General features: G+C 34.4%; 1 protein-coding gene across 2 annotated transcripts in view; it reads left to right on the top strand.

The window, feature by feature from the left end:
* Positions 1 to 14409, top strand: part of LOC100719747 (ATP-dependent zinc metalloprotease YME1L1) — a 53068-nt gene extending 38659 nt beyond the window's left edge. For both annotated transcript variants that reach the window (XM_063237982.1, XM_063237981.1), the window contains exons 9-19: positions 1099 to 1189; positions 3957 to 4109; positions 4789 to 4921; positions 5807 to 5869; positions 6777 to 6889; positions 7662 to 7817; positions 9532 to 9683; positions 10652 to 10778; positions 10883 to 10956; positions 11578 to 11664; positions 14023 to 14409. In XM_063237982.1, the coding sequence (XP_063094052.1) occupies positions 1099 to 1189; positions 3957 to 4109; positions 4789 to 4921; positions 5807 to 5869; positions 6777 to 6889; positions 7662 to 7817; positions 9532 to 9683; positions 10652 to 10778; positions 10883 to 10956; positions 11578 to 11664; positions 14023 to 14166 (1293 nt within the window). In that variant the 3' untranslated portion in view covers positions 14167 to 14409. The remainder of the gene's footprint in view (positions 1 to 1098; positions 1190 to 3956; positions 4110 to 4788; positions 4922 to 5806; positions 5870 to 6776; positions 6890 to 7661; positions 7818 to 9531; positions 9684 to 10651; positions 10779 to 10882; positions 10957 to 11577; positions 11665 to 14022) is intronic.
* The last annotated feature ends 1943 nt before the right edge of the window (positions 14410 to 16352 follow it).

Raw genomic sequence — 16352 nt, 5'->3', positions numbered from 1 at the left:
TTCTACTTACTGTTTCCTCCTCTCTCTGTATAATCATATTCCTGATATTTTACATTAGTTTTCCCCTGTTTCTGAGGTTTTTTTTTTTTTTTTTTTTTTTTTTTTTTTTTTTTTTTTCAAATAGTTGTAATACCTGTAGAATGTGCCCTTTCAGGTTTGGCTTCTGTCATTCAGTGTGATGCTTTTGAGATCCAGCCATGTTATTTGGAATTGTAGTTAATTTATCTTCATGGCACAGTAATGCTATTGTACAAATACTGTAGTACTGTGTATTAGGTTTTTATGTGGTTGTTTGTAGTTTGGCATAAATAATACTCTTAAACATGTATCTTGTTGAACACATGTTTGCATTTCTTTTGGGCTTTGGAGTGAGCAAGGCTTTGTTATTAACGATTAACTTTGTGAACGTTTTAGTAAAAATTTTAAGGATTGAATCAGTAACTTTCAAAGACCTACCAAGCTTAACAAAAACTAGCCAGAAAAACCTTTCTGACTCTAGCAGTTGTAATGTTTTCTAGGTAGGCATGGTGGTGGACACCAAGTAGTCCCAGCACTCAGGAGGCTGAGGCAGAAAGATCACTGCAAATTTCCAAGCCAGCCTTTGCTGCATATTGAGATCAAGGCCAGCCTGAACTACAGAGTGAGACCTTCTGTCAAAACCAAACCACACCAAACAAACAAATCATAGTGTTTTCTGTAAATTCTTGTGGGAAATGTCCCACAAATAGTGGTAAAAACTAATCATGACCCAGAATTGTAGGTTCTCAACTTGCCTTTTGGCCATGCTTGCTGTGGTAATTTCTTTTTAACCCTGCCCCGTGTTCTTTTTGTTTATTGAGGAAATGTAAGAATTTCAAATCATTTTTGTTGGCATGATTAGGAGACATTGTATAGTTGGAAACAAGGAAAAGGAAAGAAGCTTTTGAGTGCTTATACGGGAGCATTTTTGTATACTTTTTCCTTGACATAAAGAGAAAGCCAAGTTAATTCTGTAACCAAAGTAAACTTGTGATGTTTAAAGCTTTGTTAATTTACTAACTTGGTAATTTACTAACAAGAAGCATTATTTAAAATATTTGACAAATTATCTTACTTTAGGTGGAGGAAGCTAAACAAGAATTACAGGAAGTTGTTGAATTTTTGAAAAACCCACAGAAATTTACTGTGCTTGGGGGAAAACTTCCAAAAGGTAGAGTAACTTTTCCCTTAACATGATTTTATGTCATTAAATAATATGTTTTTAATTTAATTTTATTAGGGACTAACTGATTAGAAGTTAGTTAATACTATTTTTAAAACTACGTGCTTTTCTGTGTTAAGATAGATGACCATATTACTAAGTTTTTGTTGGTTCATTGAACACAATTGTTTGCAGTCTCACTGTTTGAATGTCCACTTTGTATGCTTTAATCCTGTAACTTGAACAACTATTTCTAAGATGACTATGTAATCTATTAACTAGTGATTTTTTACTGGTTTTTTTTGAAATTCTGTATTACTTGTATCCTTATTCTGTCTGTTTTCTCCTTTAAATAAAAAAAAAAAAGTGCTTTTTAATATAGCCTTCCATAAGCCTTTTTTAGTAATTTACATTTTTTTATGTGTTGGAGCTTTAAGTTGCAAAAATAATCTAAAAGTTTGTTCTTTCCATACCTGAAACCCACCCTTAGTACTGTGCTGTTTTTTTCTCTTTATATGCCTATCTTTACTTAACCATTTGAGAGTCAGTTGTAGACATAATACTTCGTTACTCCTAAATATAGTACTTGTATTAGAGATACTGTAAGGATATTCTTTTATATAATTCTAGTATAACTATTAAAATTAGTAAATTTATTGTGGATAAAAAACAATTACCAATTCACATTTCATAGCCAGCATTCATTCCAAGAGTATCCTTCAAGGACTATCCAATAGTATCCTTGTCCTCCATCCCCCAGTGTTGAGATCCAGTCAAGGATTGCACAGAGCCTGTAGTTTTATTAATATGAGATAGCTCTTCATCCTTTTTGTGGGTAGAAAAGAGGGTCTTTCATAACTTTTACAATTATGAAATATTAATTGCTAAATTATAGCATGTGTTATCATTTATATTGAATTTTAATATGGTTTCCAATTTATTATTATTAAAAATAGCACTGTGATGACCATCCTAATAGTCTTTGCCTTCATGTTTATTTTCCTAGAATGAATTTCTAGAAGCCCTCTTTTTTAAAGAGGATAAAATTAACCAAAATAAAACAATAAAATCAATCAAAATAAACCAGTATAAGTGAGACAGGACTTCAGAATCTTATGAAATCAAAAATAGTCACCATAATGCCTTTTGTTGTCTTCAAAATAGCTGCAGATACCTTTGGACTTAGTAAAAATTGAATGGAATAGAAACAGTAAAAACAAAACAATGAATGCAATAAAGGACTTCAAAACAAGTCTATAGTAAATCCAAAATTGCTACCATAATATGTCTTGTTATCTTAAATAGCTGCTTATGTCATCAGATTTAACATTATCAAACAATACAAAAGAGAACAAAACCCAACCCAACAAAACAGTGAAAATGATACAGTTTCCAGATGGAGATTGCTTCCTAGTGTGGTCTTGTTCTCTCCCTCCACAGTCCATGAATGGTGCTGACTCACAGAGAAAGGTTTGGGTTGTCACTACTCTGGTAGTGGCCTGCACATGGCACTGGTTTCCAAGCAGGGATCACCTCTTGGTGAGGCCTGGTTCTTTCCCCCTGCATTCTGTGGATGTCTCTGACTCACAGAGAGAGGCTTGGGTCTGGCTGTCAAAACTCTCTTCTTTTATACTGCTTGATATCTATTGAGAATTCAGGAATACACAAGAATGTTTGCATGAACCTTTGCTACATTAGGGTATATTTATGAAGTCTGTGCTATAGCATCATAGAAAACCAAAACAAATTATCTTCTTCTAATCAGGGAGTGTTTTATAAATGTGTGGATACATCCTTAGGTACTAAGATGTAGTCTCTAGAAGTTAATGTGATTTAGGAGCTGGGGATTTAGCTCAGCGGCATAAGTACCTGCCTTGCAAGCAGGTGGTCGTGAGTTCGATCCCCGGTACCGATAAAAATGGAAAAGACAAAAAAAAAAAAAAGAAGTTAATGTGATTTAAATTAATATCATACAAACTATTTAAGTATGGGTAAAACTAGGATAGTCCTCAGTCTTTTTGTTTTTTAGTCCTCAGTCTTTTCAAGCTGTCCTATAAAATATTTTTTATATTACAGTGCAGCATCAATACAGCTTTATTTTTTAATCTGTATTTTTACCAAGTTGTGATATGAATGAGAATTGTACTTTTCCATCTTATTATGAAAACTTTTAAAACTTCTCGCATAGGTTATTTACCTAAATTCAGCAGTTGTTAATGTTACTGTGTGTGTGTGTATGTTTGTGCACATGTGTGCACACATGCATATAGTATGCCTTTCTCCCCTGAACATTTGAAAGAAAGCTGTAGATAATAGCTTGGGTATAAGACTACTTAAGAGTAAGGACATTGTCCTAATTTGTCCTTCACAAGGAAAACACTAGATTTTCAAAATATACTCTCCAGTATTTGTTTTTTATGGAAAAGTATCAAAATTCATGCATTACATTTAGTTGTTTGTCTTTTAATGTAAATTTTATTTATGAGTAGGTTTATATTATTTTGCTGCATAAATGTGTTTATACTACTTTCCTTGTATAGTCTTATATAAACATCTTTTGTATCTTGCTGATATATAAACAGTATTTAAATGACAGCGGGAAATTAATTATAGAGATCCTCAAGGGAATGATTAGCAGAGACAAATGTTTTCCTGGGTTTGAAAATGTTGATGATGTCTATTCTTTGAGCTTCTTCCGAATTATGTCAATTGTTTTATAGGTTCTTACTGGGGATTTTTTAATAACATATTTGAATCACTTTTGTTTTTCTTTTAGGAATTCTTTTAGTGGGACCACCAGGAACAGGAAAGACACTTCTTGCCAGAGCTGTGGCAGGAGAAGCTGATGTTCCTTTTTATTATGCTTCTGGATCAGAATTTGATGAAATGTTTGTGGGTGTGGGAGCCAGCCGAATCAGAAATCTTTTTAGTATGTTGTGGTGTATTTTTTATGCATTGTTAAATGTTGTTCATTTTAGGAGGAAAATGATTTTTAATTATTTTTGCTACTTGGTTGTGCGTGATAGTCAGCAGAAAGAGGCACTGTGGGATTCTGGTTTCAAATAACTAAATATATATAAGTTAATATAGAGTTGTTACTAGTTTTCTAATAGGCTGATCATTTTAAGAAGTGATATGGTGATATGGTGCACACCTGTAATCCCAGCACTTGGAAAATTGAGACAAGAGGGTTGCCATGAGTTCAAGGCCAGCCTGGGCTATTTAAGTGAACTGAAGAACAGTTTGCCCTGCCTTTTTAAAAAAAAAAAAAAAACGCAATGAAAGGGCTGGCTGGGACTTTTGAAAACTTAGGGTTTTTTTTTTCCCATTTTATTCATGATATTTAATTAGGAGTTATTGGCCTCTAAAGTGATTTGTACAATTAGGAAGAATGAATAGCCAATAATAGTCAATTATTATTATTTTATATCATTCTCTTTGGTTTATTTTTCCCCGTACTACTATTCTTAGTAAAAAATGATCTTTTGTGAATTTTCTTCTTATGATTTTTTTCTGTTTTTAACTCTTAACAGTCTTAGGCATTTTAATATTTATAAGGTTTTTAGTTAATTTTTTTCAACTTATTTGAATACTTTCTGTTTTCATAGGGGAAGCAAAAACAAATGCTCCTTGTGTTATATTTATTGATGAATTAGATTCTGTTGGGGGAAAGAGAATTGAGTCTCCAATGCATCCGTATTCAAGGCAGACTATAAATCAACTTCTTGCTGAAATGGATGGGTAATAAGAGTCTTTGTTTGTATGTGAAATATACTGTTATTTTTTAAAAATTAGGATTCATCCTGTCGTTAAAATTGTTTGAAATAATAGGTCCCTCCCGGCACTTGATATATGTAAATGTGATTTCATGCATCCTGGTCTCATAAAGCATTTGATAATAAAAATGGTATGGGTATAGAGAGCTTTCCTCACAGTATCATATTACTTCCATTACCAATTGAGTGTTTTATGTATCAGCTTTGCCCCTTTGTTCTTGCAGTTTTGAGCTGCCTTTGATGTACTGCTGGTGTTAAAACTTAGATCACTGTTAACCATTTAAAAGCAAGAAATGATGTTGCTTTGAAAGAAATGTCTTTAAAATCATGTGGGTGAGACTTTTTGGAAATAGTCTTAAAATTTTGTGAGGTCTGCATCCTGGAGATTGGACCCTCTTGCGTTTTATTTTATTTTGGCCAGACTGATTTTGAACTTGAGACCCTTCTATTTTACATCAGTATCTGTAGTAACTGAAATTAGTAGAGATAGGCTTGGTTTAGGAGTTTTTTCAAAAATGAATCAGGCACCCAGCACCTGCTTTTTGTATCAGGTCATGGTTGCCTAAGGAGAACAGATAGATTCATGATCGCAGATGATGTGTGGTTTATTATGAGTCTCTTCCTGACCTTTCACTAAAATTAATGATGGGGGGCCTGGAGATTTAGCTCAGTGGCATGAGTGCTTGCCTGACAAGCTCGAGGGTCGTGAGTTCAATCCCCAGGACCAAAAAAAAAAAAAAAAAAAAATTAACATAAAATTAATGATGAAAGAGCTTTGTGCAGATTATTGCTGTATGTGTAATATGCTTCAATTGTAAGTAAAAGGATACTCTTTTCTTTTCCTTAATAGTTTTAAGCCCAACGAAGGAGTAATCATTATAGGAGCCACAAACTTTCCAGAAGCATTAGACAAGTAAGTATTAAAAGAAAGTTTTTGCAAAATACATCATATGCTTTACTTTATGCTAAGAGAAGAGAACCATCACAAAAGACATTATAGTGCTGGGGATTTAGCTCAGCGGCATATACGCCTGCCAGGCAAGTGCAAGGTCATGAGTTAGATCCCCGGTACCCCCCGTCCCAGCCAAAAAAAAAGATGACATTATATGATTGCATTTATATGAAATGTTCAGAATAAGCAGATCTGGGCAGGGCATTTAGCTCAGTGGTACAAGCGCCTGTCTGGCAAGCATGCGGTCATGAGTTCAATCCATGGTACCATAAAAAAAATAAGCAGATCTACAGAGACAGAAGATGAGCATGCCACAGAATTGTGAGGAAAGGAGAGTGACTGTCTGTAGGAATGGTACTTCTTTTTTGTGAGGATGAGAATATTTGAAAATTAGTTTGAAGTGCACCCCTCATCATTATACTTCTCAATAAAATTATTAAAAGATTGTTTTTTTCTTCATTATTGTCCTGGCTGGTCTTGAATGCCCAGGTTCCAGCAATCCTCCTATCTCATCCTCCCAAGCAGCTGAGACTACAAGCATGTGGTATCACTCTAGAAGTACTGCCCTTGGATGATTTACACGCATATATTTGTTATTGAAATTATATGCTACTTTTGGTTGCACATCTACCTAAATGAACCTTTGATCTACCTTTTTTAAAACATGAAGTCTTGTTATATGGCTCAGCCCACATTGAACCTCATGATTTTTCCTTCCTTAGTCACCTGAGCAACTGACCTTATAGACGTGTGCCAGCATGCCGAGCTACCTTCTGTTTATTGAGACTGTTGTTTCAGTCTTGTGTTTATTATGTGTAAGCATAGTTAGCTTATTAATTTATATTTTGTTTTTACATTTTTCCTTTAGTGCTTTAATTCGTCCAGGCCGCTTTGACATGCAAGTTACAGTTCCAAGACCAGATGTCAGAGGTCGAACAGAAATTTTGAAATGGTATCTGAATAAAATAAAGTTTGATAAGTGTAAGTCTGATTCTGTAATACACGTTATTATCTCTCTTTGTATTCCTCACCTAATGCCTTAAAAGTCCCATTCATTTATTCATTTAAAAAAATCTATTTCTTAATTTGTGTGTATCCAGCAAATGTTGTCATTTTCAATTTCTTACTCTAGAGGAGTTTTCTTTGGGATATCAAAATACATTTGGAAATTTTTTGTGTATAAATTTTTTAAAATGCAAATGTGCAATGCAAAATAATTTAAAAGGCTCCAAAACAAGGATTTGTGTTGTAAGTTTGGGGCCGATAGGGAGAAAGCAAAATGTAAAACAAGACACACGGAACTACTGTGCGTTCACTTGAAATATAAACGCACCTATCAAGGTGCCAGCGTTTTCAGAGATAGGTGAAACATTCCATAAAGCTAAATGTGTTTCCTGTAATAAAAGAGAGCTTTTATATCTAAACTGTTATTTCAAGGTAAAATTTGAGGAACCAAATGTTGTCTGTATGTTTCTTTATTCTCAGTTGTTTTAGTTTATTCTTAGGCTGATAACAGTCAGGTTGTATTTGAAGTTTCTAATTAGTTACATTTAGAACTTTCACAATTTTTTCCCAGTTATAATTTTAATAGTATATTTTGGCACTTTCTCCTATCTTGAATCTGATTTTAAAGGTGAATATTTTGCTATACTACAGAAAGTTGTGTTCTTTTTTCTTTAAAATATAAATTCTTCGTAAAGTACTTTCAATTTAGCTATTTTAGATGTTAATATTGTGTTCTATTTTTACATAGCTGTTGATCCAGAAATCATTGCTCGAGGAACTGTTGGGTTTTCTGGAGCAGAGTTGGAGAATCTTGTGAACCAAGCCGCATTAAAGGCAGCTGTTGATGGAAAAGAAATGGTTACCATGAAGGAACTGGAGTTTTCCAAGGATAAAATTCTAATGGGTAGATTTTCTTTCTTTTTTGTCCGATATTCTTCATGATGTTTGGGAATTAATTTTTTTTTGGTAAATATTTTTTGTAGACAGCTAATCTCTCAGACTGTACTGAATTTAATCTTCCTCTAAAATTTCAGTGAGTATTGAAATGTTAATAAACCATTTCATATATTCTCAGTTTGAGAGTCAAACAATTCTCATTACACAATAAAGCAGGCATTAATCATACCTGTCTTGTCACTATAGACTTTTTTACAGCGTGGCACATTTGTTTTGTTTCTTAAAAGGCTTTGTTTTTTTCCTGATTGAAAAGAGAAATGTTGAATCCCAGCAATTGGTAGGCTGAGGCACAAGAATTTCCGTGAGTTCAAGGCCAGTCTGCACTATATAGTGAGACTTTGTCTTAAGGGAGGATAGGGCTACCAAATAAATGGATAGGGCTGAGGGTTGTAACTTAGTAGTGTATGTGAATCCCTGGATTTGATAACCCAGCATTACAAAAATAAAAAAGAAAGGTTACAGAAGCATGAAAATATGTACCTGAAAACAGCAACACAATATGGTCTATTTTATTTTATTTATGTATTTTTTACAGTTTGATCCCTTAAAGAACAAATTATTTTAATAGCTTACATGACTTAGGATGTTTGTGGTAAGCTGCCTGTACAGTTTCTCTTGTCTAGCATTGCCGATAAATTTAGTTAATTTTATGCTGTTTAATCTTTACTTTAAATCTTGGATTGGCTTAAAAAACAGATTATGACTTCCAATAAACTGAAAGTTTGTTTTTTAGAAAGAAAAATTAACCTTTTCTTACTATTTTTTTTTCTCTCTCTTTTTTTTTTTTTTTTTTTTTTTTTCGTTTTTATCGGTACCAAGGATCGAACTCACAACTGCCTGCTTGCAAGGCAGGTGCTTATGCCACTGAGCTAAATCCCCAGCCCCTACCTTTTCTTATTATAAGGATAAGGTGATAGTTTCTTTTTTCTTTGTGTGCTATTTTGTTTTGTGATGCTAGGGTTTAAACCCAAGACTCTCATGTGCTAGCCAAGTGTTTTACCACACAGGCCATCTGCACCCCAGTTGATAGTTTTAAAATGTTTGATTTGCTTTTAACAGTATATTTTAATTTCTGTATGTCATAGATTGAATTTTACTAATTTCTGAAATATCACACTGTTTAAAATATTTGGAATACAGTTACCTAGTAAACATCTTTCACCTTTCTGCAGCATCGGTTATCAAATTCATTTGGTTCCAAATGCATATTTGAACAATACAAAGTTCGAGAACTGAACATGTTTTTCCTATAATAATAGAAAACTACGTAGTTGGTTCTGAGGCCCAAACATTACATAAGTACTGTATATTGTCTATGCCAGAACTGAGACTGGAGCAATGTCTCTTTATGTGTACAGCAAGATGTGATGTGTGACTCACTCTCAGCCTGTCCAGTTCTTTCAAGTCAGATTTCCAGTTTGACTGTTGAGCAAAATTATGAACACCAAGCAGATTTTTTTGAACTTTGCTGTTTGAGTAGTGCAGAGTTCGAGCTTGGAACTATTTGACAACGAAGTTATCGCTGTTATTACTTTCAGAATTAAAGATAATGATTTGTTTTGGGTTTTCGTTGTTGTTGTTATTTTATATTAATCCCCAAACAATAGATGTTATTTTAAGTACACTTTCTATGCAGTACATAACTTAAATTTTCTTTGTAGGCCCTGAACGAAGAAGTGTGGAAATTGATAACAAAAACAAAACCATTACAGCTTACCATGAATCTGGTCATGCTATTATTGCATATTACACAAAAGATGCAATGCCTATCAACAAAGCTACAATCATGCCACGAGGGCCAACTCTTGGACATGTAAGATTGTTACGGTTTCTTTTATTTGCTTTCTAATAGAGCTTTCCAGAAATTTATGGAAAAAATTGCTGATTAGTTACAGTGAAGCTACTTTTCAAAAAGTGATAGCTTCTCTTTTAATTCATGAATCTTTTTGAAATCAGAGCCATTTGTGAAGTTTTTCTATTAATAAAGAATATTTCATAATGTATTTCAGATGTTTTATATTTATATTATGAAAGCTTAACTGAGTGCAAACTCTTAAATAATTTAGTGTTCAACTAGTTAGAGAAATTATGTTTTGTAATGACTAGGTCTATAGCTTTTCTAATTTTTTTTATTTAGTAGAAGTTTTATTTACATCTTTAAAACATTTAAAATATAAAAACATTAAAATGTTTAAAACATTTTAAACTTTTGTTTTTTTTTGAGGCAGCGTTTCACTATATAATTCCGGCTAGCCTTTAATTCACTTTGTAGCCCAGGCTGGCTATGACCTCGAAGTGATCTTCCTGCCTTGGCCTCTCAAGTGCTGGGATTACAGGTGTGTGCCACTGTGCCCTGCTTTGCATTGTAAACATTTCTTATGTAATTGAAAGCAAAATAGGCCTGTTGAAGCATTATCTACCTATTGCTTTTAAAATTCATAATTTTTTTTCCTGTCTAAATTGCTGCTTTTGCTGGACATGGTGACCCATGCTTATAATCCTAGCACCCAGGATACTGAGGAAAGAGGATCACTGTGAGTTTGAGGCCAGCCTGGGCTACACAGTGAGTTGAAAGTTGGCCTGACCTGCATAGTGAGACCCTGTCTTAAAAAAGAAAAAATTGATGCTTTTGTCATTAGTCACCTGTTAATATCTTTTCACTTTTCTGCAGCATTATACTAAATGCTATCTGTGATGAGAGTTACATGGTAATTCTGATTTTACTTTCAGGACTCTATGTGAATTCTTTGGCTATTGTCTGATTATTTTTCAATTGTCTAGGTGTCACTGTTGCCTGAGAATGACAGATGGAATGAAACTAGAGCCCAGCTGCTTGCTCAAATGGATGTTAGTATGGGAGGAAGAGTGGCAGAGGAGCTTATATTTGGAACTGACCATATTACAACAGGTTGATATTCGATAATGGCTTTACTTTAAATTGGGTTTGTTGATTTAAATTTTGTTTGTAAAAAAAAATGAGGTGTATTTTTAATTTTTTAAAAAAAATTTTAGGTGCTTCCAGTGATTTTGATAATGCAACAAAAATAGCTAAGCGGATGGTTACCAAATTTGGAATGAGTGAGAAGGTAATACTTTTGTTTTCTTGCGTCAGATGATACACCAAGTGCCTCTTTTAGAAATCTGATTATGAGGTATATTTACTTTTTCCAGTCACGTTCCAAATGCAGTTGAGATTGTTTGTTCTAAACAGTGCTGTAATATTTTGCCAAAGTGTAGCATTCTTTTAGCTGCTTCAGAATTATATAGATAGTAACTGTTATTTCATGAGTTAACTAAACGTTAAAACAAAATTATTTAGCCTTTTCATATCACATTAAAAACTTACTTTCTGAGCCCCTTTATCTTTTACAAATATTTCATATTTCCACATTATTGCTGTGTCTCCCTCAATCACTTCCATACTTCAGATGAAGGATTTCTGGATTTGGAGCCACGGTTTCTAAGAATGCAATCAGGTCCAGAATTAAAAGATTTAAAATTTTTCCACCTTGTGCACCCTTAGTATTTTGATTTTAGTCTTTTATAGTTTCAAAAGAAAGATAAAATTTCTTTGCCCTGACAAACATTTTTATGTTCTTAATCTCCTATGGTATTTGTTACTTAGTATATAGGCTAGTTCATTCTCTGTTAAATTCTTTGGCACTTTGTTCTTTCCTGCTTAATTACTCTACTCTTTTTTATTTTAGCTTGGAGTTATGACTTACAGTGACACAGGGAAACTGAGTCCTGAAACTCAATCAGCCATTGAACAAGAAATAAGAATCCTTCTAAGGGTAATAGTATTATGTGTCTGAACTTCTTTTAGAGATAAGGTGCCTAACTAGGTACAGTAAGTCCCTGACTTAGGAACATGTTCTGTTCCAGAAAGACTTTTATAAGTCACATTTGTGCTTGTGTCCGACAAAGTGAGTCTTACACTAATATACAATGAAAAAACCAAACACAAATATTTAGTAAGTCTCTGACTGTACTGTGCTACAGATACACTGTACAGTGAGCATACAGCAGCACAACTGTGACAGTATCTGGAAGACACATAAGCTACTTCCTTGATTTGTTCACCATCTATGAATGTTCATAATTTGAGGTTCATTCATACCTGTGAATATTCACAGCTCAAATATTTGTTAAGCTGGGGACTTACTGTACTTTCAAAATGATAAGGGACCAGGATTGGTGGCACATGCCTGTGATTCCAGCCTGTAGCAGGCTAAAGTAGGAGACTGCCATAAGTTCAAAGCAAACCTTATTACATAGTGAGACTCTGTGTCAGATGAAGAACAAAAACAAACAAAGCAAAACAGAGACAAGGTCTAGCTTGTTTAAAGCCCTAGGTTTGATCCCCAGCACCACAAATTAACCATGTGATGGCAAAGCTCTGTGTTGAGTAGAAACATCACCCTTATAAAAATAAGTGTATTTTGTAGGAATGATTTAAATACATTATCAAGAAACCCTTTTCTTGAATTGAGTCCTTATTTTAGTTTGATCGTAGGCTGAATAGAATTCAGTTCTACGTTAGCTACAAAATTATAAGAGATGATAGAATGAGGGCTGCTTTTCACTGAATCTGTCTGTTTCTGTTCTGAGATATATGTGTGTAGCTAGTAGTATTGTTTATTCAGTTTGTGCCTTGCAGTTGCATGTGCTCACAATGCAGAATAAACAAGGCAAAGGACCTTTTCACTGCATTGCCGCATTTAGATTAGGTAAAGGGATTTTGTATTAGTGCTTATAAGAGCTTACAGGGCTGGGGCAAGGCTCCTCAAAAGACTGTACATACAGGACATAAAAATTTACAAGATTGGCCTCCAGTAGCCATCCTTAGAGTCAAATATACAAGAGTGCAAAAGATCGTCTGCTTTGGAGATGCAAAGTACTGGCCCGAAGGCTTCAAGTCCATGGCACTATCCCTTACAAGTCCAGTGAGGAGGCTGAGTCTGCATAAGAAGGCCAAAGGATCCTCAGTGGAAGACCAAGGGGTCTGTAGTGGGAGGTTGAAGGGTTGGTACTGAAAGCCAAAGAGGCCACAGTGGTTGGCAGAGGGCTGGAGATGGAAGATGAAGAAGCTGTGCCGAAATCTGATACCCAAGGCGAAGGTGAAGACCAGACCCCTCCAAAGAGAACAGCAAGCTCTTCCAAGGAAAATCAGCTGAAAGCCTGCCCTACCATTCTCCTTGTATACCATTCTCAAAGTGAGTCATGTCCAGAACCATGCTGACTCAATTCAGCTGGGAGTTCCCCCATTTGACTATCAGTTCACCACCACAGATGTATGCAAGTAAATTCAGAGAATTCAGCTAGTATGTATTGTGGCCTATGGATGCTTGGCTTAAGATGGGCAACGTAGAAATGAAAAATAAATGGGTTCAGTAGATACTGTTGCAGTGGAATTGATGTTTTTGTGATATCTTATGATGGTTAAGAGAGCATTTAAACCTCCTTAATAAATAACTCACTCATTCTGCTGTATGTTTGTGCCATTGGCTTGACAATGGAGAATAAACCTTCACTAATGTGTAAAAAATACCTGTTGAATATGAAACATCTTAGTGAAGGTTTCATCCTGAAAGTAAGTATGTGCGTCTGCTTGTTACTGGAAGACTCCTCTTCGATTTTAAAGTTGCCCATTCCTTGAGAAGGACTGGAATGGAAAACTAATGTGTCCAAGGGTCCCTGTCTTTAGTGAATGAGAATGTAATTAAGGTACGTGGCACAGTGAAGGGGATTGGAAGGGCAGCAGGTCCTTTGGTTTCTTTCTCAAAGATATGTTAATAATGTTCTGAAAGTAGTGCCAAGTAGTGTCTGTGATAAGAGCAAATAATAGTGTTTGAGAGCTTAGTCAAGTCAATCTCGGCAGGAAAGAGTCAGGTTTTGGCTACTCAAGTAGAAAGAATGCTGTAGAAAGGCAGACACTCTTCTGAAACATTTTCTCAGTCCTATTATAAACACTTTCCATATACTGTTTATTCTGAAATTATCTGTACTCTAGAACCAAGCTTTTAAATGCTTTTTAAAAAACTAGGTGAATAGATCACTAAAGCAGTATAGTTATTTGGTTTCTCATTGTCTATTTTTTTCTTTTTTCCCCTACATTTTCTGCTATTTACATATCTGCTTTTCTGTTTCAGGAGTCATATGAAAGAGCAAAACATATCTTGAAAACTCATGCAAAAGAGCATAAGAATCTAGCAGAAGCTTTATTGACCTATGAGACTTTGGATGCCAAAGAAATTCAAATTGTTCTTGAGGGGAAAAAGTTGGAAGTGAGATGATAATTCTTGATATGGATATGTTGCTGGTTTTTTTGCAAGAACATGAATATCATTGCAGTAGTCTTTTGCAGTGCTTTCTTCCTCATTCTTGATTTGGTATAAATTCAAGAGTGAATACTTTGTCAACCTTTTGTCACATTTATCTAATTTTGCTTATTCTCATGATCCATCTCTTGCAAATTAGCAACGTACTACAAATATATTTTTAAAAAATAAAGAACTATCAGGATTGGAAGCAGTTCATTTGAGAAATGTCGGGTCAGTTATTACGATGAAAGTAAATAATGACTTTGTGGTTGATTACTGTTTATGAATGAAAATTGTGCCTTTAGCTCCTGGTAAGTATTTTAAATTTGCAGTTTTAAGATTATTTGAGACCTTTCATCTTGTGATAGTAATGTTTCTTTTGATAAAGAAGTGATGCTTTTGTAAACCATCCTCCCCCACTTCCTGTTGGTGATACTGACTGAATCCAGGCCTGGTGCATGCTGAGCTAGTGCTGTATCACTTAGCTACATCTCAGCCCTTTTAAAATTTTATTCTAAGACAGAGTCTTGCTTAGCTGCACAAACTGACACTGAACCTGTGATTCTTCTCCCTTAGTGTCCTAATAGCAGGTATTACAATCATATACCACCACAATTGACTATAAATCTTGTTTCTATATCTATCATGAAAATATCAATAAGATGCAATTAATTATGCTACAGGTTGCACACATAAAAATGCTTTGTAAAGTATGCAAGAGTAAAGAATTGTAAACACAAAGATACAATCTGAATTTAAAGGGTTATAACCTTTTAAAAATACAACATACATTTTCATTAAGATTACTGTTCTTATGGGCCAGGGTACAGTGGCACACGCCTATAATCCCAGCACTTTGGACACACAAGCAAGAGGATGTTCAAGGCTAGCCTGAACTGCATAGTGAAACTCTTCTCAGAAAGCCAAAAAAAAAAAAAAACAATTATTGTCCTTACAACTAGTGAAGTTTATTTGAAAGCAATAGTATTTCATTAAATAAACAAGTTAGCATCTCTGTTTTGAATAATTTTATAATTAGGCTTAATCTCAAAAGCAAAAGTAAACCAAAACCCATGTCCCTCATAATGAGCTTTTGAGTTACCCGAGTTAAAAATGAATGTAATTATTTTTCACTCTTAATTTTGGATTATGAACATGTTATAGGATTTACATACAGTTTTTTTGAGTGCATTGTATTGGCTTTACACTCAAGTTATTTTCTGGAGGTAATTTTATTAAAATTAACTATAGTTTTCTAACAACTTATGCTGCATATGGTCTTCATTGAAGAAAATGGATAAGTTAAAGAGTTTATCATGTGATTCTTTACCTTCTTTAGGTAATCTTAAATTTTGTAATTTCAAACTACTGAGAAGTGTTGCCAGGATAATTATAGGGATATCCTCTTATATAACCTTAATTTAGATTATCAGTTATTTTGTGTTTCCCAATTTATTACACTCAGTTTTTGTGTGCTGTCTTTCCCTATCTTTGTCTGCATATACATAAATACATACATATGAAACACTGGTAATGTCTTATCTAATCAGACTTTATTGACATAGTTTACAAGCTATGAAAGTCATCAGTTGTGAGTGTAAAGATGTATTTATTATGGCATCATTACCACAAACAGGTTTTAGAACATTTCTGTTGCCTCCCATAATTCTGTCATGTTATTTTGTGGGGAATGTTTATAGAGAGTCACTGTACAATTTTATTTTCTTAGCTAGGCATGTAAGAGAGTTTCTCATATCCTTTATAGTACTTCTTGATAATTTATCAATTGTCTTAGTTCATTTTTACTTGTCACTGAGACAAAATGCCTGATGCTCGAAGTTAGAGGAGGAAAGATTTATTTCTTATAGTTCTTGAAGGTTTTAGTCCATACTCAGTTGGCTCCAAGGTAGGGTGGCATGGTGGTGCCACCATTCATGGCTGCTGCAAACAGCAAGGTGTAAACCTGCAAGAGAGGCACAGCTTCCGGCAGATACGTCATGTCCTGGTTCCACCCCTAGGCAGATGAAACACACCACCAATCCAAGCTCTAGACAATAAACCAACCACAAAACACTAGATTTGGTTGCTTTCATAATTTTATGAGGCTTGAGGGCCACTGACATAAACCACGACAGCCATGAAGTGTTATGTCACACCAC

The sequence above is a fragment of the Cavia porcellus genome, unplaced genomic scaffold (assembly GCF_034190915.1).
Source record: "Cavia porcellus strain 051 isolate PalLab524CR breed Dunkin Hartley unplaced genomic scaffold, mCavPor4.1 scaffold_27, whole genome shotgun sequence".
Classification (NCBI taxonomy): domain Eukaryota; kingdom Metazoa; phylum Chordata; class Mammalia; order Rodentia; family Caviidae; genus Cavia; species Cavia porcellus.
The sequence above is the reverse complement of the archived record's forward strand: the minus strand, read 5'-3'. Positions and strand labels throughout refer to the sequence as shown.